The sequence below is a fragment of the Amphiprion ocellaris genome, chromosome 15, assembly GCF_022539595.1.
Source record: "Amphiprion ocellaris isolate individual 3 ecotype Okinawa chromosome 15, ASM2253959v1, whole genome shotgun sequence".
Classification (NCBI taxonomy): domain Eukaryota; kingdom Metazoa; phylum Chordata; class Actinopteri; family Pomacentridae; genus Amphiprion; species Amphiprion ocellaris.
In genome coordinates, this window is record NC_072780.1 from 29,687,702 (window position 1) to 29,714,480 (window position 26,779).

The 26,779-nt window shown below is 40.4% G+C and overlaps 1 protein-coding gene across 21 annotated transcripts in view; it reads right to left on the reverse strand.

The window, feature by feature from the left end:
- Window positions 1-26,779, reverse strand: part of macf1a (microtubule actin crosslinking factor 1a) — a 335,093-nt gene that overhangs the window by 99,877 nt on the left and 208,437 nt on the right. For 20 of the 21 annotated variants that reach the window (XM_055017589.1, XM_035945394.2, XM_055017581.1 and 17 more), the window contains 23 exons: window positions 23,480-23,634; window positions 22,122-22,248; window positions 21,814-21,997; window positions 21,421-21,587; window positions 20,360-20,538; window positions 20,126-20,264; window positions 19,846-20,039; window positions 18,515-18,674; window positions 18,075-18,158; window positions 17,130-17,237; window positions 16,901-16,999; window positions 16,642-16,764; window positions 15,753-15,844; window positions 14,524-14,659; window positions 5,740-11,868; window positions 4,687-4,842; window positions 4,262-4,477; window positions 3,953-4,117; window positions 3,503-3,790; window positions 2,461-2,610; window positions 1,172-1,405; window positions 519-698; window positions 257-430 (listed from right to left, as the gene is read on the reverse strand). In XM_055017589.1, coding sequence (XP_054873564.1) covers window positions 257-430; window positions 519-698; window positions 1,172-1,405; window positions 2,461-2,610; window positions 3,503-3,790; window positions 3,953-4,117; window positions 4,262-4,477; window positions 4,687-4,842; window positions 5,740-11,868; window positions 14,524-14,659; window positions 15,753-15,844; window positions 16,642-16,764; window positions 16,901-16,999; window positions 17,130-17,237; window positions 18,075-18,158; window positions 18,515-18,674; window positions 19,846-20,039; window positions 20,126-20,264; window positions 20,360-20,538; window positions 21,421-21,587; window positions 21,814-21,997; window positions 22,122-22,248; window positions 23,480-23,634 — 9,639 coding nt within the window. The remainder of the gene's footprint in view (window positions 1-256; window positions 431-518; window positions 699-1,171; window positions 1,406-2,460; window positions 2,611-3,502; window positions 3,791-3,952; window positions 4,118-4,261; window positions 4,478-4,686; window positions 4,843-5,739; window positions 11,869-14,523; window positions 14,660-15,752; window positions 15,845-16,641; window positions 16,765-16,900; window positions 17,000-17,129; window positions 17,238-18,074; window positions 18,159-18,514; window positions 18,675-19,845; window positions 20,040-20,125; window positions 20,265-20,359; window positions 20,539-21,420; window positions 21,588-21,813; window positions 21,998-22,121; window positions 22,249-23,479; window positions 23,635-26,779) is intronic. The other variant, XM_055017587.1, reaches the window with a different exon arrangement.

Sequence of the window (26,779 nt, forward strand, 5' to 3'; positions counted from 1 at the left end):
ATAAACTTAAAGTGTTTTAGCCCTAATAATCAAATTATCTTGATAAATTTGCATTATATGTAGCATTGCAGGGTATTAACTGTAATATCTAAACTTGTTAGGTAAATTTTTTGTTCTATAAATTCTCTATCAGAAAGCACTTTGGCTCAACGTCTGCATTTCTAAATGTGTTTTACAAATAATGGTGATATTCCTGGACCGAGCACCTCACATAGTCTGTAGCCTTAACATGCCCTTGCATTTGTACAGTTAGTACCTGGCAGCTCTGCAGTCTGTCCTGGTGCTGAGCCTGCAGCTGGTCCAGGGCAGCTCGGAGTCGCTGCTTCTCCTCTGGAGGAACCGCTGAGTCCGGCTGGTCCAACAGGGAGCGAGTCGACTGGGAGATCTGCAGCAACTGAGCCTGCTGAGCCTGAAGCTGCTGGAGCTCCGCCTGGAGACACAGGATGGAGGTTACAGGTTGAAACGTGGTCATGCTGTACGACGTTTAAGTCAAAATGTGTTAAACTTAGACAACTAACCTGCAGCATTCCAGTATGTGACACCACAGCGCCCTCTGGTGGTGAAAACGACGCATCAAGAACATCCTGTCCTGCTGCAGATCCTTCTCCTCTCTTGGCTGGTTGGTTCAGGGAGGAAAGTTCATTCAGCAGAGAGCCGATCTGGCTTTGGGTCTCCTGCAGTTCTTCTACCGCCTTCGCCTGGACACATGAAGACACGAGGAGAGTTGGGGGATAGAACAAAGAAACATGAGTAGATGAAACAGAAGCTGCAAGCACAGTAGAAAATTAAAGTGTAGTTGCATTATATCTGAATTTTAGCCTCTACCTTCTGCAAAAACCAAACCTATAACACTGTCTGTAATGTGGAAAAACGTATAACTGCAGGAATAAACAAAACTGGTGTCGATAAAAATGAACAGTTTCAAGTCGGATGCATTTTTTAGGAAAACCTCTCAAGCACAGTGTAAACTACATCCATTTCCACATCCAGAGGAGTCTATGCAATACCTGAATTTCCACATACGTAAGAATCTGCACAATATCACCTGTACTTATGTATATACACTTTTGCATTATCTCCTCTGCTGGTGTGACACTGCAAACCTCCCTGCTGTTGTATTAATAAACGCTAATCTTATCTTACATATGTGCAACCGCCATCCTCCTCTTACCCTTTGCGTGTTCTGCTGTACAGTGGTGTTGATGGCTGTGTCGAGCTCTGACAGCGACGTGTTTGCTGAATCTGTCAGTGCACTGTACTGCTCCTTCATTTTTGCCAGCGCCCCCTGCAGGTTCTCTCTCTCTGCTGGGATTAAACTTTCTCCTCTCTCGGCCAGAAACTCTTCCACGGACCGGATGGCCTCAGCCACGCCTTCACCTTTAGTTTGGAGGTCCTTCTGTACTTCCTGAAGACAGAAAATGGACATTTTCAGCAAGTAAATAACTTATCAAAATATTGTAAAACCTTGATTGCTAAAGATAGTAGTTGTGTTTATATATTTTATGCACTGCAGAAGAAAAAGTTAATAGAGAAGACAAAGTTATTGCAAATTTTTTCCACTCACTTCAGGTAATTTTTGACTTTTTCAATGAGTTCACGTGCTTCATGGGAGATGGAAGCACCTTTTTTGAAATAAGTTCTGACGTAGTGAACATTTACTTGACACAACTGATCAGCTGTTTCTGCTTCTAACACCAGCTGACAGGAAAGAATTATTACAACTTGCCAAATTAAAAACAATTTCTCCATTTTTCTCTGGTAGAAGTTTTATTATTTTTTTATGGTGGGTGAAAAACTGGGCAGTTTTTCACAGTGCATGTTTTGTCTTTTTTACTTTAAGTATCTACTACAGCCGTTGTCAGTATGTACTGTTTAATGCAGTTTGCATATAACTGGAACATACTACTTCATCATAAAATTGCGCTTTAAACTTTGTCCCTCGCAGTTTGTTGTGATAAATAAGCTGCTTGTGTGTTCTTGGCGGCTCAAGTTTTTTACTTGTACGAGACACTGTGATGCAACTGGTCAAAATGGCCATGAAAGCTAGCTGACTTACATACTAAATGTAGTGGGACATCTGGGTATTTTTGGCATACCGTCTACTGGAGCACAGTAAATCTTTCTCTGGCACAGCGTATAGTATGGTTGCATGGATATTTGAATGCACCCTTGGTTTGGTTTCTTCTACTCTGTTTATTTTAAGACAATAAACAGCCAAGTTTCTTTGTTCTGAAGTAGTTACTAGAAATAAGACCAATTAGCATCATCTTTTTAAAATGTTTTTATTTCTTGCCACTTTTCAAAACTTTGTCTTAAACTCGCTTGATGAATGAAAAAGGGTTTGTTTGTGTGAACAAATTGGACAAATCATAAGTAATTCTAATAAAACATCAAATGAAAACTGAGTAAACAGACTGAAGTGAGTCTTTCATACTATGTGTGTTTGATGTTGTTTCATACCTTCAATTTTTTCTGCTTCTCCTGCAGGATGTCCACATCACCTGACTCTGCTCCCGCTCTCTGACTGGCCAGCAGACTGGCTGCTCCAGCCAACCACATGCTGAGGCCTTCTAGTTTCTGAGAGCACTCGGCTTTCTGCTGCTGAACCACCTGAGAGAAATGGAGGAGAGAAGGAAGGCAAAGGAGCAAAGACCCACAGAAGAAGAAAATGTGAGAAAAACTGATACCGATGTGAAATAATATGGAAGAGTCCATCATAAACAGTTTAGAAACAGAACATTTCTGACTTTTGTTCACCAGTTTTAACACAGAAGAGCACATTAAATGCACATTTGGCCCTAAACATAATTCCTGTGTAATGCAACACTTTGCCAAGCTTTGAGCAGATTGTGTCCAGAGTTCACACACACACACACACACACAAGCAGACACACACATATATAGAACATTTACATCAAAATGTTGGTCGAACGACAACAAATGACACAAAGAGAAATCAAACAAATATCTGTTTATTTGCTGTTTTTCCTCTTTCTCCTTTGCATTTAGGGGAGACAAGAGGAAAAACAGCAAAGCTCTGTAGCCAGCAAGGCTTTCTGCTATGAGATCTGTTTTCTTTACCGCCGTGACACAAGCGATTTTCTTCAGTGGCAATCTGGAACAGCAAGGCAAACTGGTTAATAAAACACGTTACAGAGACATGCAGAGAAGCATATAGAGCCTGAGGAGTCAGAGTGAAGGTGGTGATACTGTCCATGTCAGGTGGCAAAGCAACAACAGCAGCAGTGGGTCGATATCAAAGTATGAAACTAAGAGAAGAAGTCAGAGATGATGTCTAATGGTGCTAAAAGTTCAGACTGTGGTGGAGGTTAGCTAGTTTGCATCAGGTTTCTCCAGATTGACATTATTATGGAACATGAGTGCTCAGATATTGTGTGAGAAAGCAGTTAACAGCATGACAGACAAAGCTTTAAATAAACTATGTTAAATATGAAAGCTATGTGAGTATATTTAAAACCATCTCTATCACGTTTTTCCAAACCTCTCTCTCCCTGGCACTCTGCCTCTCTCTGTCCTCCTTCTCTTCTTTCAGCTTCTCTCTCTGCTGCCTCTCCTCCTCCCTGTCTCTCTGGGCAGACAGAGCATCGGACCAGGCCTGGGCTCGGCCCGACGCTCTGTGGAAGGACCTCTGCAGCTGCTGGAGCTGCCCCAGGAGCTGCCTGCTCTGCTCCGGCCCCAGGTCCTGGGCTCGCTCCGAGATGAACACCTGGATGTCAAAGACCACGTTGTTGACCTCGTTGGAGCGAGTCATCAGGGAGGACTGGAGCTCCTGAAGGGAAAATAAAAAAAGGTGGAGGCATTAGAGGGAAGAACTGTTCCTGTGTAGATCGAATCATATCAAGTCGAACTGTTGGTTGTAGCTCCAGTAGCCCCTGAAGGTGGAGCGCTTGTGAAACCAAACCAAAGTTTTTCTTCACTCCAGACAACTTGCCTTGCAGAGATTGAGCTGCTGTGTGAGCTGATCAAGACTTTCATCTTTGTCTGCTTTCTCCATTTTTTCCATTGCTCCGTCCATCTGAGCCTCCGTCTCCCTCAACCAAGACAAAAGACTGTCCACTTGTTGTCCCAGTGACTTCTGCTCAGCTGTTACTGCATCCTAAAAGGAAAATCAAAAAGATGAAACTTACTGTTGATCATCTATCTTTCCTCTCGTCTAATAACTACATACAAAATTTTATGGACTGAAAAGTACATCTGATCGAAAGTGTCTCCTACATTTGTTCTTCCCTGCTTCTGTTACCTTGTACGAGTCTCTGTGGTCTCGTAGGCTTTGCAGAATGCCCTCTGAAAGTGCTCTGGAAGCCTCGTATCCTCGAGCCAAACTCCGCCCATCTTTCTCCAGAGCCAATAGGAGCTGAGGAGGAACATCTTTGGGTTGAGGTTTCAGCAGTTGCTCAGCAGCCTCCACTTCCTTGTTGATCTCTGGCTCTAAGTCGCGCAGTTCAAGGTCCAGAGCCTGAGAGGAAGATTAGTAAAAATAAAACAAAAGATTTCTTGATACTGTTTGGTAAGACGCTAATCCTTAAATCACTTGTTATTGTATTTCTTTCACTCTTAAGGATAAACACACCACTATAAATACCAAAAAAATGGAGAAAAATAACAATAAGCATCAAAAAAGGTACACTGATGTGTGTCGTCCACAGGTAGCCATATATATTTCACCTCAGTCTGTCTGATGATGTCGTCTAATGAGATGAGGCTGCGACCAACAGACTGCTGCTGCTGCTGTTTCAGTCGGACTTCAATATGTCGAACCATAGAGATGAGAGCTACGATTCTCTGGTCATGCTCCAAGCATTCCTGACGCATTAACGATGACTATGGAAATAGAGAAATAATAACATACATGACAACATTACAATATGCTTAAAATACAAAAATTATTTGGCTGTATACTAGTCATGCTAAGGGTATGACTTCCTACCATTAAATTAACACGATTAACTGTGATATTGACATTTAAAATGTGTTATAAAGAGTCCATGTAGTTAAAATTGGTTGGTTGCAACTTGGGTAAATCTGCCTTATTTCAGTTTTTTTCACAGTAGCGCTGGGTCACACATAATGTACTCTGATACAAGAATTCTGAGAGTGATTTTTAATGTTATTTACAAGACACTCAACTTGTGGACCTCCAGGCCTGACATTTAAAATGAATGGTACACTGACAGAACACTCAGCTCGGGTATATCTGACATTATAATGCTTTATTCTACTCTGATTAAAGTGTTGGTCACACATCTGTATGAGTTACTGTACTGCAATATGCAGCAAGTGAGTGGAGACTAGAGGCTTCTCTGTGCGCATCCAACTAGCTAGCATCTACTGTAGCCTGCATGTGAGGCATTTAGGGACCATGGGTAAATTATTGTGTATCCAAAAACAGATGTTAAGCAAGCGAGTACAGTTTTATTCATACTTTGCCTCTAGGAGATGCCATGAATTCAGGTAAAGACAATCCTGATTTAAGTTGTATTTTGATCCACAGGTTTGCACATCAGCAAGAATGTAGCACAACATGGAAGTAAAAGCTTTTTTCCATGAAAGTGTACTAAAAATATTTTGTCTCTAAAGTCATGCTAAATATTTTATACCTCAGTATTGATCAAAATAATCAACAATATCACTTAGACCACAATCATGCAGCTCTATACTCCTACACCCGTAAATAACTCTGTAAAAACAATTATTCACAAATGTTCTACATCTTCTTACCTTGCCAGTTGCAGATGTCGTCCCGTCTTTATTTGACACAGTTTCTGGACTCTTGCTTGCATCATCTTCTTCTTCCGTCCAGCTCTCGGTGGCTGTATCAGACTCAGGTACTCCAGGTGATTCAGATTCAGTAGAAGCATCCTCTGGGACCAAAGATGTTGTTTCTGGAGAGTCCATTTGTTTCTCTTGGGTTTTTAAAGCTTGAGAAACATTGGTGATTTCAACTTCGGGGGGTTGGAGCTTTTTCTTCCTAGATTTTTTGGTTGATTTTTCTGGCTGTGGACCAGGAGCCATAGACTGAGCTGTGGGCTGAATGTCCAGTTTGCGTGTAGCATCCTGAGAATCATCAATGGTTTTGCTGGCAGTTCTAGTATCTGAGTGGACTTCTTGTTTCCCAACAGATACAACTTCTGCCATTAGGATGTGTTCCTGAACAGGAGTTATGGGCTTATGAGTTTCAAGTAAATGTGGTGGACTTTGTTTACTCGTCTCAGCTCCTTGATAATTAATTGCGGAGGCCTCCACCTCATTTGCCTTATCACTATCTGAAGGTTGGATGGTTGGTTGATCATCTGTACGTCTGTCTGTCCTCTGTTCCTTCAGCAAACTTGAGATTTCTAAATCTGGTCTTGCTGTAGTGGATTTGGTGGTAATTTCTGCTGTTTTCACCTCAGAATCTATTATTTCATGAGTCAATAACTTTTCAGCTTTAGGTTCAACTTTGTCTGCCAGTTGTGCAGTCTTGGACTTCTTGCTCTTAGTTTGTTTTCTTGGCTGAGTTTCTTTAGGTTGCACAGACGGGGTTGTCTGAACATCTTTTTGTACGTCTTCCTTTCCAGAACTCCTGCTCTTTTCCATCTCTTTTGAAGAAGCCTCAAACAGTTTGGCCTCAGCGTTCTCTTGGATCAAAGGTTTCTCCACAGTTGTATTTTCATTGACCTCTGTCAGTGCAGTTTTTTCTACTTTGACACTCGTCTCTTCTTTACTGCCTTTTGGTGAACCATTGGATCTCTTGACACCATCATCTCTGACAGCACTCTGACTTTCCACTGCATCAACCTTAGTGAGCAGAGCTTTTCCCTGACCTTCCTTCTTCCCCACCTCTTTGCGCAGAGCCTCCAGCTCCTCAGCAGCCTGTTTTTCGCTCACTCCCTTTTCAAACACCTTTTTAAGAATACTCTCTTTGGCTTTCATTATCAAGGCTGCTTTCTCTTTATCTGGGAGAGTTGATTTCTGAGGTAATTCTTGTTCAGTGCTTTTCTTTACCTCCTGAATGTTCTCTGGTTGTTCTGGTTGCTGAGAAACTGAAACCTCTTCACATTTCTCCTTCTTGCTCTTATCAACCTTTTCTGTATTATTCAGTAATTTTACTTTAGTTACGTCTTTCTCTGGTTCAATTGTTGGTTTTTCAAATTCCAGACTGGCAGGAACATCTTCCCATTCAGGTTTTACCAATTCATCTTCAGCTTTAAATTTCACATCAATCTTTGCTTCACTTTCACCACTGGGAGCCACTTCAGAGGCTCCTTGGCCATGAATCTGTGATTTCTCAGGTATGTCTTGTGATTCAACTTTATCTGTGGCTGCATGAAAAGCCTCTGACTGACCTTCAGTTTCTGTATCAACTCTATCATTTGGAGGTGGATGTTTTACCTCTGGAGGTTGTGCTTCACTTTCTACTTCTTTGCCTTTTGCCTTCTTTTTATTCTTCCTCTTTTTCTTGCTTTTGTTTTCTGACTCTTTGGATGTAGAGGTCAATAACTCTTCTGACTGCTCAACATCAGTACTAGTTTTGATCTTTAAATCTTTGATCTCTTTCTCCATTCCCTTACCCTTTTCATTTAAAACATCATCTCTCTGCACTGCCGCATCCTTCTTCCTATAATCATCTTCACTCAGTTTTGACAGTTCATTGCTTTCTCTGTCATCTGTAATCTCTGCTGCTACTGAACCTGTCAGGTTTCCATGTTCAGAAACCTGACTGATCGTTATTGTGCTCTCATCAGCAGGTCTACGCTCCTTTTCCACATCCTTCACTGACTCCTCATCAACCCCTTTTCTGACCTCTTTCTGTGATTCTTTGTCACTATGAGCGATATGTGTCTGCATGGATTCTCCAACAGAATCTCTGAAAATGCTTTCCCTTTGTTTACCATCAATTCTACTTTTATCAGACTCCTGTTTGGAAAGATTTTCTGATTTAGCGATTTGTTCTTGAGGTGATATCTCTTCAATGGCTTGCTGAATTTTTTTCTCAACATTAGTTGCAAACTTAAACAAGACATCCATAGAGTGGTCTGGCTGAATTAATGACTTGTTTTCCACTGACTCCGGTACTTCTACTTTATCCTCCACTGCAGCAGTGTCATAAAACAGTGACTGATCTGATACTGCAGATGTCGATTTCTGTTCATTAATTTGTGCAACTCCTAAACCTCTCTTTGAAAGTGGCATCTCTGTATTTGCATCAGACCAGTTTGTTGGACTGTCTGTACTTGTTGCTGATAATATAATAGCAGGGCTGTACGAACCACTTGATCCATTTGATGAAGCTACAGGCGTAGACCTATCTTCATCATCATTCTCTGTCTCCACAGAAGCAACCTTCTCCTGAATCTCTGATGCCACATCACTAGATATAAGTCCTACTGCAACGGCATCATTGAGACTTGGGACTCGTTGTCTAGTGGCAGGATCAACTAACCCTCCTTTCAGTAACTGGTTAGTGGCTATTTCTTTGACCATACCATCTCCAACTAAACCTCTCCTAGAGGCTTCAGGTAGAGGAAGTCTTTCACCTGAACTTATGTCAATGATGCCGCCACTGTCTGCCTGACTTTGGAGGAGCCTCAGTGCTGGAACTGGATCGACCTTCTTTAATACAACTGCCTCGGGAATGGTCAAGTATTCATTTGTTTGTTCGTCCTGAACTCCTTGGAAGGGTTTAACCTCTAAGAAGCGTTTACCTGTTTCAATATCTATCTTACCCTGGTTTACAAGTTCTGAATAAGGAACAATGCGTGCAGTTTGGGGGTCAAGCACTCCATGCGTTTCTGTTGGAGATGCCATCATTTCAGTGGCTATGTTCTCATCTAGAAGACCCTTAGAAACTGCCTCAGTCAATGTCAGTTTAACTCCAGTGTCAGGGTCTAAAATAGCTCCTGTAGATGCTTGAAAAACAAGAGCTTCTCGGTGACTTGAAGGGCTGACTTTTCCTTTATAGACCCACTCTAGCTCCTCCAACCCAGTGGCAATGGACCGATCCACTAGTCCTCTATCTACAGCATCAGAGACTGGAAGTCTCATTCCTGTAGCATGGTGTATTATACCTCCTTCAGCCACCTGCTTTGTCAACACATGATATGCCTCCTCTGACTTAATTAACCCTTTCTGAATTGCTTGCTCCAGAGGAACTGGAGACTTGGACTCTGGATCGACAACACCTTCCATCTGTAGCTGTAAACTGGCTTTCTTAAGGGATATTGAGGAATCTGTATCCTTTCCTTTGTATGCCTTCTCTAGTGCTACAAGTTCTTCTCGTTGACTCTCCTCAATCAATCCCAGGTTTGCTGCCAGAGTGACGGAGACTTTCTTATCCCTACGTAGGTCAACAATCCCCCCAGATGCCACCTGAGCTTCTAGAAGTCGAGCAGCGGTGTAGGAGTCAATCAACCCTGCCTGAGCTGCCTCCTTCACCCCACAGATCTGCCTTTTCTCCACATCCACAACCCCTGCAAGCGTTTTATCTGATTTTAAGACACTCCACATTAGATCTTCGTCGAGTAAACCCTCCTGCACAACTTCCTCCATGCTAAGTGAATCACCACTGTTGACATCTAGGAAACCCCCAAACAGACCAGCCTGAGCCATTAGTTTAACTGCTGTATGGCCTGGGAGGACACCCTGAGCTACTGCTTCATCTGGTAGCAGCTTTTCCCCTTCTTCTGTCATCAGACCTCCCTGTTTGAGCTCTACCACTAACTTCTCCAGTTCGGCATCCTCCCCTTGTTTATCCACTGTGGATTCAAGGATATCAACCTGAGGTTTAGCATTGATTACAGGAACATTTTCTTTGATCTTTACTAATTCAGTCTTGGATTGTTTTACATCTTTCCTTTCTTGGGATTGTATTAAGTCAATATCTTCATTTGTTTTCTCTCCTTGGATGGATTCTTTCAGTATCTCTCTGTTGACATCCTTCTCTGATTTAAGTGGTGCTGTGATTGTTTTTCTAACTACAGTTGGGATTGTACGTCTTGTATCCTCAGCAGGAATATCTCTGAATTTGGATTCAGTTTGTACCATCTCATCTGGGCTAAGATGTTTATCTGAAACCTTTACATTTTGATGTCTGGACACTTCTTTCTTTTGTTCATTTACTTTTGCATCTTTATCTAAACTGATATTATCTTTAACCACAACGGCTAAATCACGTTCTACAATTGCTTGTGGTTTCTGCAGCAACTTGTCATTTTCGCCATCATACCTTTCTTCTACACCGCTTCTACCCTTATACTCAACATTCTTAATTTCTGTAACTACACTGGACCTGTCTTTCTCAACTTCAATATGTTTGTCACTCGTTCCATTATCTGTCAGACTAAACTTTCTCTCCATTTGCAACTTCCCCTGCTTATCTGGGGCCAAACCGCTTAAAGGCTCAACTTGACTTGAATATGCAGATTCTCCTACAACCACATTAGTAGCTTTGACCATCGCCATCAGTTCAGGGTCAAGCAGCACCAACCGTTTTCCAGAATGAGCATCCACATAGCTGTGAGTCATGAGATGGAACAGGAACTTGTGTTTGGTTTGTTCCTCAGGATCTATCCTATCTGTAGTTTCCCACTCAAGGCTTATAGGGGATGATAAAGGTACAGGAGAGGAAGGAGGTGGAGAGGAGCTGGTGGAACTCCAGCTTAGGCGGTTCAGAGATGGGGTACCTGATTGGTTCATGTTCAGAAGAACGTCTGGTATGTGGATGTCTCTGAGAAGATCGACAACACTGGGCTCAAGGGCCTCTTGGGCAGCCTGGTTTAAGGGCAGCACCTGGAGGGTTTCTGGGTTGTACAGAGCCCCAATGGTGTGTCGCTGCCTTAGTATGTTCCTTGCAAGATCTCCTGCGATCACTCCTTGTTGAACAGCCTCAGCAATAGGCAGGAGTTCTCCAGATTCAGGCCACAGCATTCCCATAAAAGTCCAGAGAGACTCAAGGACCAACAGAGCCAAACGAGGGGAGAGAAGGTCTCTGCGAATACTCTCCTCTAGATCCAGGCATTCTCCACTGGAAGGGTCTAGAATTCCCCCATTTTGCAGTTGCCGTGCAAACATGGTACAAGCTAAATCCTGGTCCATAAGTCCATGACGAACAGCTTCATGAATTGTCAGCCGGTGGCTAGACCGAGGGTCAGCAATGCCACCGGCAAAGAGCTGAGCTTCAAGAAGCCGTACAGTAACTTTCCGATCGATCAGTCCCTCCTGGACGGCACGGAAGATGCCAACTTTTCTTCCAGAACGGAGGCAAACAGTTCCTCCAGGCTGCTGTTTGACAGGAAGAAGAAGGAGGCCTGAGTCATCGTCAAGAACACAGCGCACCTGAAGCTCATTTAGATTTACTTTTTCAGCTGTGTTTGGATCTATCAGCTCTTTGTGTTGTAGCCGAGACTGTAGCTTGGTAGAGATTCTGGGAGGCAAAACTTTCATGTCTTCTGCTTGCTCCAAACTCAGCATTTTTCCAGTTGAATCTCTCAGGCCTCCAGTGTTAATCTGGAGCTCGAGAATACGAAGACCTACATCCTCTCTGATGAGCCCAAACTCCATTGCGTTAACTACAGGCAGCACATTTTGTTGTTGATCACCTGCAGTTTTGGTGTTTTCCACCAAATACAAGGCATTCTCCAGCTCAGACAGGGACTGTCTGGTGTGAGTGTCAATGAGGCCTCGAGTTAGACCTTGTTCCAGTGAAAAACTGGCAGAGGAGTCTGGTTGGAGCAGCCCACCGTTAATGAGCTGGGCCTCCAGCAGCACACGGCAGGTGTCCTGGTCAATAAGACCACGTCGGGCTGCTTGGAACACTGGGAATGTTTCCACTGTTCCCAAGTCGATCACTCCACCAATGGCAATTTGGTTCTACAAAAGGAGGGAAAACAAAATTCCAGTTAACATTCACTCTGGTTTGGTACTTTGAGCAACATGTACTAAGCTATATTACTATGTTATCATATTATTTTGTACTATTACACAAAGGTACTTCAAAAAGGTCTCTGCTTCATCCAAAAACAAGGGGAAACTCATTTTGGGGCATAACTGCATACCATAAAGCCTTACATCACTGTCCACAAAACCCAGATGTTTTAAGCAATCAAAGAAAAAGGAGAGGAAAGCTTCATGCTGGATGCTGTTGCTCCAGGACGGTGTGTCCGTACCCACAGCATCAGGTGGCAGAAGCAGCTAAAAGTGGCTTTGAACTGTTGCTTCATGCACCTTACTAACCTGGCTGGTAGCGTTTGACTTCTGTTTACTAAACTAGTAAAAAAATACTAGGTGGTGATCATTTTCAAGTGATAATGAGGTCATGTATGCTCTTGAGGAGAATCTAGAGGCTCAAGATGTGACCTTCTTCCACAAAGGGATCCGGAAGCTTGAACGCCAGTAGACCAAGTACTTTGAAGTTAAGGGAGACTACGTCGAAAAATAATGCAAAAACAGTCTTTCTCCTGTGCCGAGAACTTTTTGAAGTACCCCTGTAGGTATTACGGGCAGATCATAGAATCAGAAAAGAAGAAAACCCACAACCACTTGCCACCTACATAATCTATACATATATAGAGCATATATGGAGCTTGATTGTTTCTTTCCATTTATTTAAAATAACCATTTTAATACACTATTCTAAAACAAGCATTAAGCATGCAAGAAAGCAAACTGTAACAAAAAGTGCAGAAAAAGCTCTAGACAAAGGAAAGCAAAGTAATATAAAGGAAAATACTAGTATCCAAAAGAAAGAGGAGAATAAAACTTGATAAAAACTTACAGGAATCGGTAAGAGAGAAAGCGAGCGCTACTTACCGTCCCGGCTCGTCCACACACTAATGGGCCAGCTTACGGCTCGGTACAGCGAGGCGCGACAGGTGAGAAGCTGGTTGTTAGCTTTCTGCATGCCACTCTTCATTCTGACTCCTAACACTGCTCTGACACTAAAACCTCCAACTGACCTCGCCTTAAACAAACTACTAAACCGTGACACTTGGAAAACTGATGAAGGGTTTTGACAAATTATTTATATCATTACTTTAAAGGTCTGTATACCTGCTGATTACTGTCTTTCAATATACCACTAATTACCATTAAAACAGCCCCATATTGTGAGATATCTGATGGTTTTCACTAAAACTTAAGAGCAAACTGATTTTCCATTCTGATCCTTGGCTCAGACCTCGGATGTCCGCAAGTCTTCCATTTGGCAGCTGTTAGTGACTTTCAAGCAAAACGCTGATTTAAAGTTTCACATATTAATAGTAATGCATTAGAACAAACACATAAAATCCTCATTCACACACACATGGACAAAATCTTGTGATCTGGACACAACATGCTCAAATGGTGAAGTGGGTTTTGTTTTTGCATAGCTGGCCTCTGGTGCACTGACACTCTACTGGAAAAGTGACAAACTTCTATCGTTCATTGAGTAGTTTTTAGTCACATAAAAATCACCTTTAACACCAAACAACATTAACATAGAAATCAGCTACTAATAATAATTACCAAGGAGTGTTTCAAACTTTAAAATCCCACATTCGTTCAAACCATTTTAGACCAATGTACCACAACATGTATGCCAGGAGAAGAGCAATTTTATGACAAAGTAAATGTACATATGGGGTAAACTTATGCTGAATAACAAAACAGCTGAAATGGAATGTGTAGACTTTATGCAGTGGCATTGATCTACCACTATATAAAGTAAAATAACATTACACTATTTTGTATCTATAGAGATGACAGTGAAATGTGAAGCTACATCTATTTTGAAAATGATTTTCTAACAATGCATCTAAAAATAAAAGCAGCTTTTGTCTAACTGCTAGCATGACTTGTGCATTGCTGCTCTAATGCGGCACCACTAAGGCCTTTTATGAACCATGTTAGCAGTTCAGCAGTTATCTGATGATAATGAAGATGATAAAAACTAGGGTGGAGATAGTTAATGACATGACTGCAGGCTTTTAGGAGAACAATGTGAGAGTGAATAACTCCATGCTGAGGCCCGGTTCAGACAGTGTCATCCAGAAAAATCATTTTTACCCTTCTGTGCCCATGTTTCACATCACTTTTACTGAAAACTGGGCTGCAGAAGTCTTCTCTGAGACTGTTTCTGTATTATAGCACTTAGTCTCCCTTTGAATTAGAAAAAAGGAGGTCAAACAATAGCGCCAAAACTAGAAAACATAAATTAGGATGATCTGAATACATGTCTGAATAGGGTCTGTGATGTTTGTTAAACCAAACCAAGTCAATGAGTGAGATCCGTGGAGAAACAGTGGTGATGTTTTTCAAAAATGCACACTCTGTGAACACACAACATGCTGTACAACACACACAACCTGCTGCTGGCCCACACATGAACTCACGCTCAGCTCACAAGCATTTTCGGACTCGAAGCAACATTTTATAAGAAGAACCTTCACAGTTATTTTTCTTCAAGCTTGCGAAAGCAGAACACATTTCTGTCATGAATCTATGGTAACCCTGATGCACCTCAGCCCAGCTCTTCAACCCATCTACCTTTCTTTCCTCCTCTTTGGCCAGTTGCTGCTCCAGCTGCTGCAGCTGCTGGGTTGAACTGTCGCACAGCTGGTTGTAGGTGGTCGTGAGCTCGTCCAGCTGAGCCTCCACATTAGCTCGCTCTTCTGGGGACAACCTGGAGAGGATAGAGGGCGAAGATGGAGCAGGTCAGTTACTGTAGGTGTTTAATGGGAGTCTGTGTTTTATCTTTATAAATTTAGTACAGCAATTTTGATATAAAATGAACAAAAATTCAACTGTTTAAAGTTGGCTAACTGTCCTGATCCAAAAAGTGTCTTTCTTTTCTGCAAAAAAGACAACAAATCCTGGCATTTGGTAAAACAACCTGTTAAATAACTGGATACATTCAGTACTCTGTAGAGACTTATTCCAGGTAAAATCATCAGTTTAACATCTTTGATCCAGTTGAAACGTTTTTACTACAAACAATGCAAATTTGAAATAGTATCTGTGAAATTTTACATGTCAAATATTAACTACTTTGAGAGATAGTTAAAATAAAAGCTGCCCATTGGTTCAATTTCAGGATGTTTTCTGCACCTTCAAATTTGAGTCTCTGTTTGAATGACAATATCTCAGGAACTACGAAAAGTACAAGTCTGACATTTTCACTGTTATCTCTCTTCATGGCATTGACTCAGAATTCAATTCAGTTTTATTTATATAGCGCCAATTACAGTCAAATTGTCTCAAGATGCTTTACAGAACCCATATGCCTGAAGAATAAGTTGTTACATTTAAAGAACTATTTTGAAACTCTAGAACTCAATTAATATGTATGTTTCTGAGGTAAAATTTGTCCTGTCTGCTCTTTTAATTATGGAAATTCATGAAAATAACTTTCTTTTTATTCTTGTGACCAAGTATTTCTTATTAAAAAGTATTCTATCGGTTTTGTTTTGTATTATTGTCATATGCAGCTACACATGTTTAAGAAAATATCACTACATAACTTCTGCATCGTTGATTCTTTTTGTTAATTTGATGTGCTCAAAAATGGGACTTTTCATGAAGGCTTCAATTTTTTCATATTTCTACTCACCCATAATCAGAGGCTATTTGATCTACTTGTCTAATATTCCAGATTCTGAATCAATGACATGGTGAGAAAAAAACTGAACATTTCAGGCTTTAATCTCTAATAGTTCCTGAGGTGTCTGTGTTTGGAAAGGATATTAAATGTGCTCATGTATGTGTTCTCCACTTACTTGCTCGCCTGTTTCGACAGAAGGAAGACCTGCGTGCTCCTGATAGCTTCAGCCACCTGATCTTTCTTGGCTGCCAGTTGTTCACTGATGGCCTTTAAAGAAGACAGATGATCAAAGTGATTAATGTTGGACAACTTCCTACAGATACTAGCGAAGGATACTGCTTTGTCGACTCACGCTTTAACCGTACTGTTATGGGTTCTTTACGTTATTTTTAACAGAAAAACTAAAAGGAACAAAACTGACATTGCTCCATTTTGTCTTTTTTACATTGCTTCTCTTTCAGCCTTCCCTGTTAAGTAAAAAACTGAATGCAGCATTTTTTACTGTGCAGCATTAATAGCTTTATGTAAGACAAGAACCGAGGACTTTGTCTGCTGCTGCCAACCTTCACTTAGAGAGAGGGTGAAAGTAAAGCAAGATAGAGTTCATCTGCGGCTGCCAAATCATTAAATCCTCTCCGATCTGATCTTTTTTTGACTTAGAAAAAGCAAAATTACATTACAGAGTCAGTGAGATAGAAGAACAGAAGAAGAATATTCTTTATTGTCATTATACAATGTATAACGAGATTGCAGAGCTTCTCCTTTTCAGTGCAAGGAAATCTTAAAGATAGTGCAAAAACAATCTATTTACATATATACAGTATAAATAATGGAGATAAATAATGTAGTGAATATATATGCAAGATAACATGTATGCAGCGGTAATCAATAAGAAATCCATTTTCTTAATTTAACCAAGAGCAGAACCGATAATGTCACAGCTTACTGATCTTCTGCTCTTTAATAATTTCACTCCAGGGCCTTTTTGACAGTGGGTCTCTGAACATCACAGCCTCTTTAATGTTCATAATAATAACATCAGCATAAACAGTGTGCTGAAGTACCTGTTGAGCAGCCAGAGAGGACTCAGCGTTGGGTCCTCCAGTCCGACCCTGGAGGCCTTTAATCCAGCCCAGAAGGTCCGACACCTGACCCACTCTGGCCTGCTTCTCCTCCTCCACCTCTTTCTGCACAGATCAAAGCAGAAACTATCAGTCTATCGTTTAACATCACATTAGAAACGGAAGAAATATTCTTCACAAATGATTCTAAATTAGACACTTAAGTGCTGAATTAAAGATGTAAAGTTAAATGAGGTGTCACCTCTTCTTCCTCCAGTCTCCTCAGAGCATCACTGATGTACTTTACATGCTGGGTTGTCAAGGTGACCAAGGCTGTGTAGCGTGTACGTAAGTCCATGAACTGTGGAGATAAACCCACAAATATGTGCATTGTTCACAACATGCAGGGAAATACACAAAAGAAAGTTTAATTACTTTCAACAAAAATTAATATCTGTAATCATTAAATTTTAAATTTGCTCTCTCCTTACCTCCTGAGTGATGGCGTCAGAGGAAGAGTGCATCCTCCTCCTCTTAACCGGTGATTTGTGCGTCGACTCTACAAAGGCTCTGTACGTCATCAGCTGCAGCTCATAATCCTAAAAAATAAAACATTTAGGAACTTAATGATGTGAAAAACTGTTATTGTGGCAAACATAATGCCACAGAGACAGTTTAGGAGCGTAATAATGTGATATTAGCCTGTAAACTAACACTCCTACATTTATTCTGTAAGTAGAATTTCTGGAGTACTTGTACCTGAGTATTTTCACTTTATGCTTAATATTCTACTTTAGACTTCACTACATTTATCTGACAGATTTAGTTACTTTAAAGATGAAGATTTCACACAACAAGCTTTTAAAATGCAACACACTATTAGAGTTTAAACATCAGGTGAGATCTGATATCGCGCCAAAAATCAAAGATTAGAGAAAAACTCAAAACGGATTTGTGCATCCAAACTTTGTTTTTTCTTCTTTGCTCAGATTTCCTTGAGTCTCTGAATATAAAACTGGATATAAAACAGTTCAAACCTGCAGCAGCTACAACAGTAACTGCTGCTGACACACTATTAATACTATAATGATGGTAAATATAATAATATACTAATCAGACTTTACTACTTTGACATTTTGCTGCTGTGTACTTTTGTCAAGTAGGATTTTTCATGCAGGCCTTGTACTTCTCATGCAGTATTTTTACAGAGCTGTATTGGTACTTTTACTGAAGTAAAGAATCTGAACACTTCTTCCAGCACTGCACTTATTCTGGACTGTTTGCAACACAGAATCTGTGATGAAGCCGGTGCAAACAGCAGCGACTACCTGAAAACTTATCAGTTATACCTAACTGTACAACATCAGTTTCTCACATGTGAAATGAAGTATATGTGAAAAACAAACACAGTGAAGTGTTTCTGGAGCTCTTCTTACCTTCACTGAGGTGCAGTACTGTTTGGAGTAAGTCTGGCACTCGTCTAGTTTGGTCTGGTTCTGTTCAATCTCAGCTACTAATGCCTGGAAAGAAGATAAACAAACAGAACTTATAAAAGGTCTTGTATTAACATGTGTTTGCTTTTACATTAAACTGCATTTGGTAACAGTACACATAAAGAAACAACATTTTACTTATCAAATTAATTATTTCAGATCTGAATACAAGACTGGCTTAACGTAAATATGTATATCCAAAAATCTATTTACTGCTCTTTATTTATGACTGTTTTTATCTTTAAAGAATGTTTTATTCATGCGTTTGTTGTTATTACACAGCCTTGTTTAACAGTTAGTTTGCATTTTACTGATACTAAGAATGTGACGAATAAAAACTCTCTGATCTTGAATTTCAAGGCTGCATGTGTGAATCTACTGACCGTCTGCTGGGCCAGTTGTTCAGACAGAGCTTTGCTGTCAATCTGTCCAGGTTGTGTGTTTTCTTGTCTCTCTGTCGTCTCTTCGATCCAGTTGATCAGAGCCGAGTGTCCGTCTCTGTACTGCTGCAGCGCCAAACCCAGAGCTTCCAGATCAGCTCGTCTGCAGGGAGACACAGAATTTCAGTATATTTAGCACACAAAGGTAAATCTGTGTTTCTTATAGAATCAGAATGAGAGTGATGCAGCTGAGCGACTTTCTTTCTGTTGCAAGCTTGTGAGAGGTAAGTTAGCGGCACGTAGCTGCAGCCACAGTGAAAAGCAAATGAAGGTGATCATTTTACTGCAGTTGGACAGGTCTGAATTTCGGTATAACAGTTATCCAAATGCTGTATGCTGCATTCACGTCCACTCGGTTTGTGCAACGTCGCCGCATGTTCTCATGCTTGGTCTCCTGTTATTGCTTACTTTAATTTCATTTCATTTGATTTTACACATTCGACAGGCTAGGGGAGAATTTGTTTGAAGTGCAAGTGAAGATGTAATGATATTTAATGTAATGATAAATCTGTACAAAAACATGTAGTGTACATAAAAATTTGGTTAAAAAAAGAATTTTCAAGCTGCTACTATGTGAAGTTCTGCCTGCTGAAAACTGCACAGAGCTAAACTCTCAGATGCAGAGTAGTGGTTGAAATCTATGCTATGTTCTATATCGGCTCCATCAATGATGAAAAACTGCTTGAAATCAATAATTTACTCAGCATTTAGAGTTATTAGTCTTAGCAGTCACTCTCCAGATGTGATTGATTTGAAGATTTTTAAATTCCACTTCATTATAAAAGTCTAAATAATAAATCAGAAACACTATATATTATTAAACACTGTATATAGAATATAATGTAATACTGTTTTTTCTCTTCAGAACCTTCCAACTGCAATAAAAAAATCCAGCACTGTTACTCTATAATTTTATGCGTACAATTCTACAAACTGTTTATCATATCTGGTCATGTGAAAGGTGTACGGTCTTTATTATATTTTTACTTTTAATTTTGTATTTCTCATCTTGCTTAATTTTCATCCAGCCGCTATAATGTTTAAATGTGTTATCTTATGTTATCTTATATTAGAAGTAGCTTCAGTTTACTATCCTGTACGTCTAGATAGGTATTTCTAAGTACCACAGAGGGCCACTAGAAATTTCTCTAAATATTCAGATCACAAAGTCAGCTACTCTCCTCCTCGCTGAGTTAATTAAACTCATTAATCCACCTCCTGTTCCTGAAATCCATTTTTTGCTTCTTCTTTTTTTAAACTTCTGTGCTGCTCACCGTGTCTCCATCTGCCTTTTGATTCCACTCCACCTCTCTGCCATCTGACTGGCTTTCTCCTGGTAGCGCTCCAGCTCGGGGCTTCGGTCCGGGTGGAGCCTGCTGAGCTGAGAACCCGCCTCTTTGGCCCGACCCACCTCGGCCTGCAGCGACTGGAAGATGCCCTCCTGCTCAGTGAGCTCCACCTGCCACTTCTGCAAGGAGAACAAACACAGACCGAAAGGTTAGAGTTTGTTTCTTCAGCTGGAGGAGAGAGGATTTACCTGACAGAGTGTTTTACCCCGAGTTGATCTCTGAGGTTTTGAATGGCTGTAGTGTCGGCAGGAACAATGTCTTCTTCACTTAGTTTGCTCTCATACTTCCTGACTTGGCTTTCAGCTTCGTCCAGGCTGTGAATCAGGACGTCTACTGTCTTTAACCTAAAGACGCGAAAGGAAAGTGCTTTGTGAGTGAAATCTACTTGAATATTTCAGAGCTAACCAATAGACAGAGTGGTTCACTGAGGCTGACTAACTTGTTGAGGTAGACAGACGAGAGGTTGTGCAGTTTGTCCATCTTCTCCACAGCCAGGCTGAGTTCAGACCGGAGGACAGGAACGCTGGAGGACGTCGGCTTCTCCTCGAAGAAACTGACGCAGCGTCGAGACACGTCACCCACACTGGAGCGCAGAACGTCCAGCTCCGACTGCAGCTTCTGGACAAGAACAGAGTTTAAAGTTAGTTAAACGGAGAGCAAAATGCCATGAATGATGTTCTACTGACTAAACTGTAAATCAGAATCAGAATTTTGCTTGTTGATTTAACCATAGACAGGTTCATTAAAAGTTTTAATCCAAAACATTTTAAGTCAAATTCAATATCTCTGTTCTGTATGTGCATTAAAAAAGCTCTAGATCTGCAAATGGGATAAATAAAAAAGTGGTTTGGACTGATCCAGATGACATCATTTCAAGTAAACAGCAACAGAGAGTGCTATTTAAGTCTTATGAATCTCTGCATGTTTTAGAGGATAGGATGAACTCAGGATTAGTAAGACCCTGCTACCCCTTTAATATATTTTTTAAATGGGTGTTTTTTTTGTGAAGCAGTTTGTATCTCTTCTCTGTTTTTGGAGGCTTCTGAAGAATTAGTGAACAGAAGAGTGTGATTATTTGGCTGTTAAGTTGGACTTGCTCATTCCACCTTAAATTAACTATCACTGAAAAACTAACACAGCACTCTACTTCTGGTGCTCTTTATTTCATTTCCTTTGCTAAAAACGTTTCCAAGACGAGTGGCATAAACATAAATATTTGCCCAAATTATTAGGCCTCTTAATACAGATTTATTAATACTATTTGGAAGATACTCATAACAACATATATTTTCAATATAGGCCATCAGATTGTTGGAGTTTTCATGAAAACTTTGAAGGCATGAAGATTTTTTTAGCCCTTAAAACATATACAACAATGTACAAAAGTAAACTTGTCATGAAAACTTCTTGTAATGTTTCAGCAATCACTAACTCCTGTAAATACTGACTAAATAAAGGTGTTATGGGGCTGCACAACCAGCAGGTGGAGCTCTAACTGACCTCTTGCTCTGCTATCTGGACGGTGTTGTCAGCGCTGTCACCTGACAGCCGGCTGGGGGGCGGAGTCTCAATCGCCCTCATCAGTCTCTGCTCGGCCTCTTTTAGACGAAGGGTGACGTTCTGCAGCTCGGACAGGTAAGACCGAGACACCGACTCATCCTTCTCCACTGCAAGGAGGAGAAACAAAGCAGGAGGAGAGGGGAGATAACTTAGACCTGCACCAAAACTGTCAAGCTGAATTTCATGAAACTTTGTGGAGAGGTGATGCATTAGCAAAGGTAGAAATCACTGAACTTTGGAACAGATTTGGACCACTTTTGAGCAGTATTTTTACAGGTGAAAATCATTTCTGGTCAAGATGTAAAATGTGAGAGTGCATGTATTGGTTGTCACCGGTCTCCATGTTGAGCAGCAGGTCCTGGCAGTGCTGCTGGGCCTGCTGAACTTCCTTCTCCAGCTCTCGTCTCTCGGCCGGCATGAACAGAGAACTCTCTTTGCTATCAGACAAGAAGTCGGTCAACTGGGTCTCCAGATGATCCAGGATGTGTTGACGCTCTGATGGAGACTGACAGCGAACCTGACGGGTGAGAAACAGAGACGAAGGTCAGTAACAACAAAGTAACACCTCCTTAAAGTTAAAATGACTCACATACTTAACGTTTAATACAAAAGCTGGCTTATGAATATACAGATCATCTCACCGTGTCCAGGTTCCATCCAGATACAGTCCTGATGTCTTTGAGCAGGTAATGCCACGAAACAACGCTCTTCATGTTTACGTGGAGCTGATGCCACAGAGACATCACCTTCTGGTACAGCTGCTCTGTCCTGGAAACACAAATACACACAAACAACTTGAATGTGAATCCCAGCAATACAGAGTAAACATTTAAACCTACAGTGGAGGACTTTTACATATAACTGAACATCTGTTGCATTCAAGCCAAACATGTTTGCACAGATTAAGCCCATCAGTGCCACAGAAATCTCTGTGCATTTCACAGAATATGCAGGAGTTTTAAATCTGGCTTCTATGGTGGCGATCCGTCTGGGGCAGTGGTAGCGATGCATTTTACATCAGCTGCTGGTCATTAGTTTGCCAGAGCTGAAGAAAGAAGCAACTGGAGCAAAAGAGACGGAGCAGCTGCAGCAACCAGGAAAATGGTGAAACCTGGGAGGCATCCAAAAAAAGTTTATGATGCTCCAGACAAAAAAAGAAACTCAGCCTTCAGAGGGAGGATTACCGAATAAAAACGAAAGCAGCTCACATACATCATAAGCAGGCATCAATAGTGCTGGTGTAATTATTCTCACAGCCAGAAGGGCGAGACAAAAAAAAAAACTCACACTAGATTTAAAGACTTTCAAAGTGTATACATTTTTATAGTTATTTTAAATATAAAACTATTAAAAACGAAAATGTATTTTAAAAATTTATTTAAAAAAATAAAATAAACAATCAGGATTCATTTTTGGTTAATTTTAAGTGCTAAAAGGTCGGAAAAAAAACCCAAATAATAATAATATTAAAAAAGTAATTTAGAAAAATCAAGTAAAATCAATGTAAAAAATTATAATAAAATATTATTTGAAAATAAATGCAAAAAATGTAACAAAAATATAAATTTACATTTATATAAAAAAAACTGCTAATAAATTATAATATGACAAAAATTCTAAAAAAATAATGTCATTAGCCCTATCAGTACTTCAGTTGTTGTACAAATGTGTGGATTTTTGATTGATTAGAGTCTCTAAAGGTTCAGAAATACTAAATAAACTTATTTATTTATTTATCCATTTTAACTTTTGTTGAGTAGCAAAAGAAGTTGAGTCAACAAATTCAAGTCAGTTTTTCGCAAGAAAAAATCAATAACCTGTAATTCTTTGACTTCTGCATATTGCAAGTATAAAAATGTACAGGGGCTCTTGTCATGTTTAGGAGACACAACTTTACTATCATCACGATCAACATCATCATCATGATCATCATCATCATCATCACCCTGAATGAATCACAACACTCATTGAAGAGTCCACGTTGAGTTCCCAGTCTGACCTGCTGGCCGTGTCGATGGCCTCCTGGTTGGGCGGAGGGACGCTGAAACACACTGAGGGAACCATGGCTTCATTCCCTGTCGGACTGATCACCTTCCACTTGGTTCTCTGAGAGTTGTCCTCCAGAACACACTCCTCCCCTCGACTTATCGTGATCTGAGAGGAAGAGGAAGATGCCCAGATGCAGAGAGATGGAAGGATGGATGGAACACAAATGGAGGTTGAAGGAGGCAATGAAGGAGAGGTTATGGAGAGACACATGTAAAGAACAAGATGTACAGTAGGAGGGAAAGATAACAGGAAAGTTTGGACATCAGGAAGTTTTAAAAGAAAGATGAGTTTGTACACAGGATGGATGGAGGAAGAAGAGAGCGAGAGAGGTGAAGTCAGAGAGAAGAAAAGGAAAAAAAAAACGTAAACCAAAAGGTAAGAGCAAAAAACTCATAATGCAACACAAAATGCAAACATTTATGGGCTTCATGAAGTTAGCAGGAGCCCTGCAATGACATGATATTAGAGAAGCTGACAGGAACGATGCCATGTGGTGTGAAAGCTGCTTTGCACTGCTGAAGCTTTTACTGTGAAAGCAGCAAAAAATTCTCCAAACTCAAAGCGAGCGTTACTGAGACCTGAGCTGAGTTTCTGAGACTTAAAGAAACCCAGCGCAGGATTAAATAAAACAAAGAGTTTGGCTTCAGAAGCTGGAGGTCAGTTTTAGAGCTGCACAGAAACATCTAGAGCTGTACTGCCTCCCCCACCCACCACCTTCTCTCACCCCTTCCCTGCACACACACACATCAATAATGCAAAGCTGTGCACATACAGTAAGTACATGAAATGTATATTGGAACTGGTTATTTCTGACTGACTGAATGAGCCTGAGAGACATGGACACATCAGTTCAGTTCAGTGATCGTCACCTGCTCTTATCAGCTGATCTCAGACCAGAAACTAACATGATGCAGCGGCTAAACCATTAGTCCTCAGCAGGTTAATTTTATCCTCACATCTGTGCACCCGGTATAAAACCATCAGTATGTGCAACAGGAGAGTAAATGGACACACAGAGATGCAACAGGGTTTATATGTATTGCTTTAAAATGATGCCAGTAGCCCTTTTTAGATATGCAAGTCTTTCTGGTAATCTGACCGCATCTAAACACGTCAGCTTCATGCATTATTAAACACTGTAGTAGTTTCTCCGTACAAGTCATGGCATCTAATGATATTTTCTGTATCACTTTTAACACAGCACAAGTTTAAACTTCATGTTGTTTAATTAATGGATAGACATGCGCACAAGTAGCAACTATCCGACTTGCGTAAAGTGATTTGAGGATGGCTTTTACCATTTCACCACAAAAATTAGTTCAAAAACATTACAGTTTGTGGCCAAAATCACATCAGCTTTCTTGTGCACTATGTTCTACAATTTCACATCTAATATAAACTGAAATGTCTCAAATAAGAGTCACCAACAATAGATGTATTCCAGGTTGAGACCAACTTAAACTAGCTTAAGTTTAGTTTGTTGCTTCCAGTTGTTTTGGACTATTTCCTCTAAAGTTATCAAAGACCTGCAGCATCAGACATCAGCAAGATCCATACGAGAGTCTCCAGAGAGAGAGTTGCATGCATTTACCTACATTAACAACAGCAGTAACTTCATTTATTAGTTCTAAATTATTCTGAACATGGAGGCAGGATTAATCAGAACTAGGGTTGAACAATCAAATTGTAGTCGAAATCATGAACTATCCAATTAGCAAATCGGTAAATTTATACGTACTGAGACTCAGGGTTGAGTTGCTGTATCAATGGTTTTACAATATGCAGTCCTCCTTTTGTGACGTTTTTTATGGCATCTTATGTGGTAACACTCATTTGCACATTTTAAATCTACTACAGAGTGAATACTGGCCTGAAGCCTGACTTTAAGAAAATTATAATACAAATGAAATTATTGTATTGGTCAGAAAAACCACATTTAGATAAATATTTTCTGCAAACTGTACTCTAATCAGGTCACACTGTTTATTTCTTCACCTGCAGTTCGTCAGTTTATCAGCTGCAGGTAAATCATTGGTTACATAGAGTTCGACCATCACACCTGTCTGGATATTTTTATTTCACTGATGGTAAAGTTGTAGTTAGATTATCATCACATACACGACCGTTCAAAAGTTTGTGGTCACTTAGAAAAGTACTTATTTTTGAAAGAAAAGCTTTTTTTTTTTTCAATGAAGATAACATTAAATTAATCATAAATCCAGTGTAGACATTGTTAATGTGGTAAATGACTATTCTAGCTGGAAACAGCTGATTTTTAATGGAATATCTCCATAGGGGTACAGAGGAACATTTCCAGCAACCATCACTCCTGTGTTCTAATGCTACATTGTGTTAGCTAATGGTGTTGAAAGGCTAATTGATGATTAGAAAACCCTTGTGCAATTATGTTAGCACATGGATAAAAGTGGGAGTTTTCATGGAAAACATGAAATTGACTGGGAGACCCCAAACTTTTGAATGGTAGTGTATGTACAGAATGATTAGTGTTGGGAAATCATAAATATGATGAGGTTACTGTTAGTTTAGATTTAGTCTTTTAGCTATTAGTACATTATTTTGCATCCACTTTACAATATCCTACTGGGGCTCCAGAGTGACCAATGTCTGATAAGGGCTCTTGTCTTTGGGTTGATCCGTAAAAATACAAAATAAAAACACAAAACCAAACTCTATTCTGCTCACAAAACAATGAAACTCCATTTTCCATTTCCAATTTTTGCTTCAGGGTGGAAAGTCCAATAAATGGAAGGTACACAGAACCAATTTAAACACAATTTCCCAACTAATTTTGCTCCAAGAAATCTGTCAGGGCAGGAATTAGATCGCCTGCATTCATTACTAATTCTAGAAGCTGAAATCAGCTGATAAGAAAGCGGCGACCGGGGCAGTACAGTGTGTGCAGTGTAAGAATCTGAGGTGAGAGAGGGAGAATATAGGCAGCTATACCTGAACGTTTGTCTTGCCAGCCGACAGACGAGAGGAAGGGAAGAGAACGAGGAGGAAGACGAGGGAGTGAGAGGGGAGAATCAAAAAGGTAAGGAGGGTTTGGAGAGACAGGAGAAGACACGGGAAAGTGGAGGAGAGAAAGATTACTGTTGGTTTGTTCAGACGTTTGGTGAAAATCAGCACTGCTACCTTTCAGTGTAACTTTCATCTCTTCATCTATGTTTTAACTCTTTTTTTCTTTTTTTTTTGTGATGAGGCAGAAGACCGAACCACCTTCCTGCCT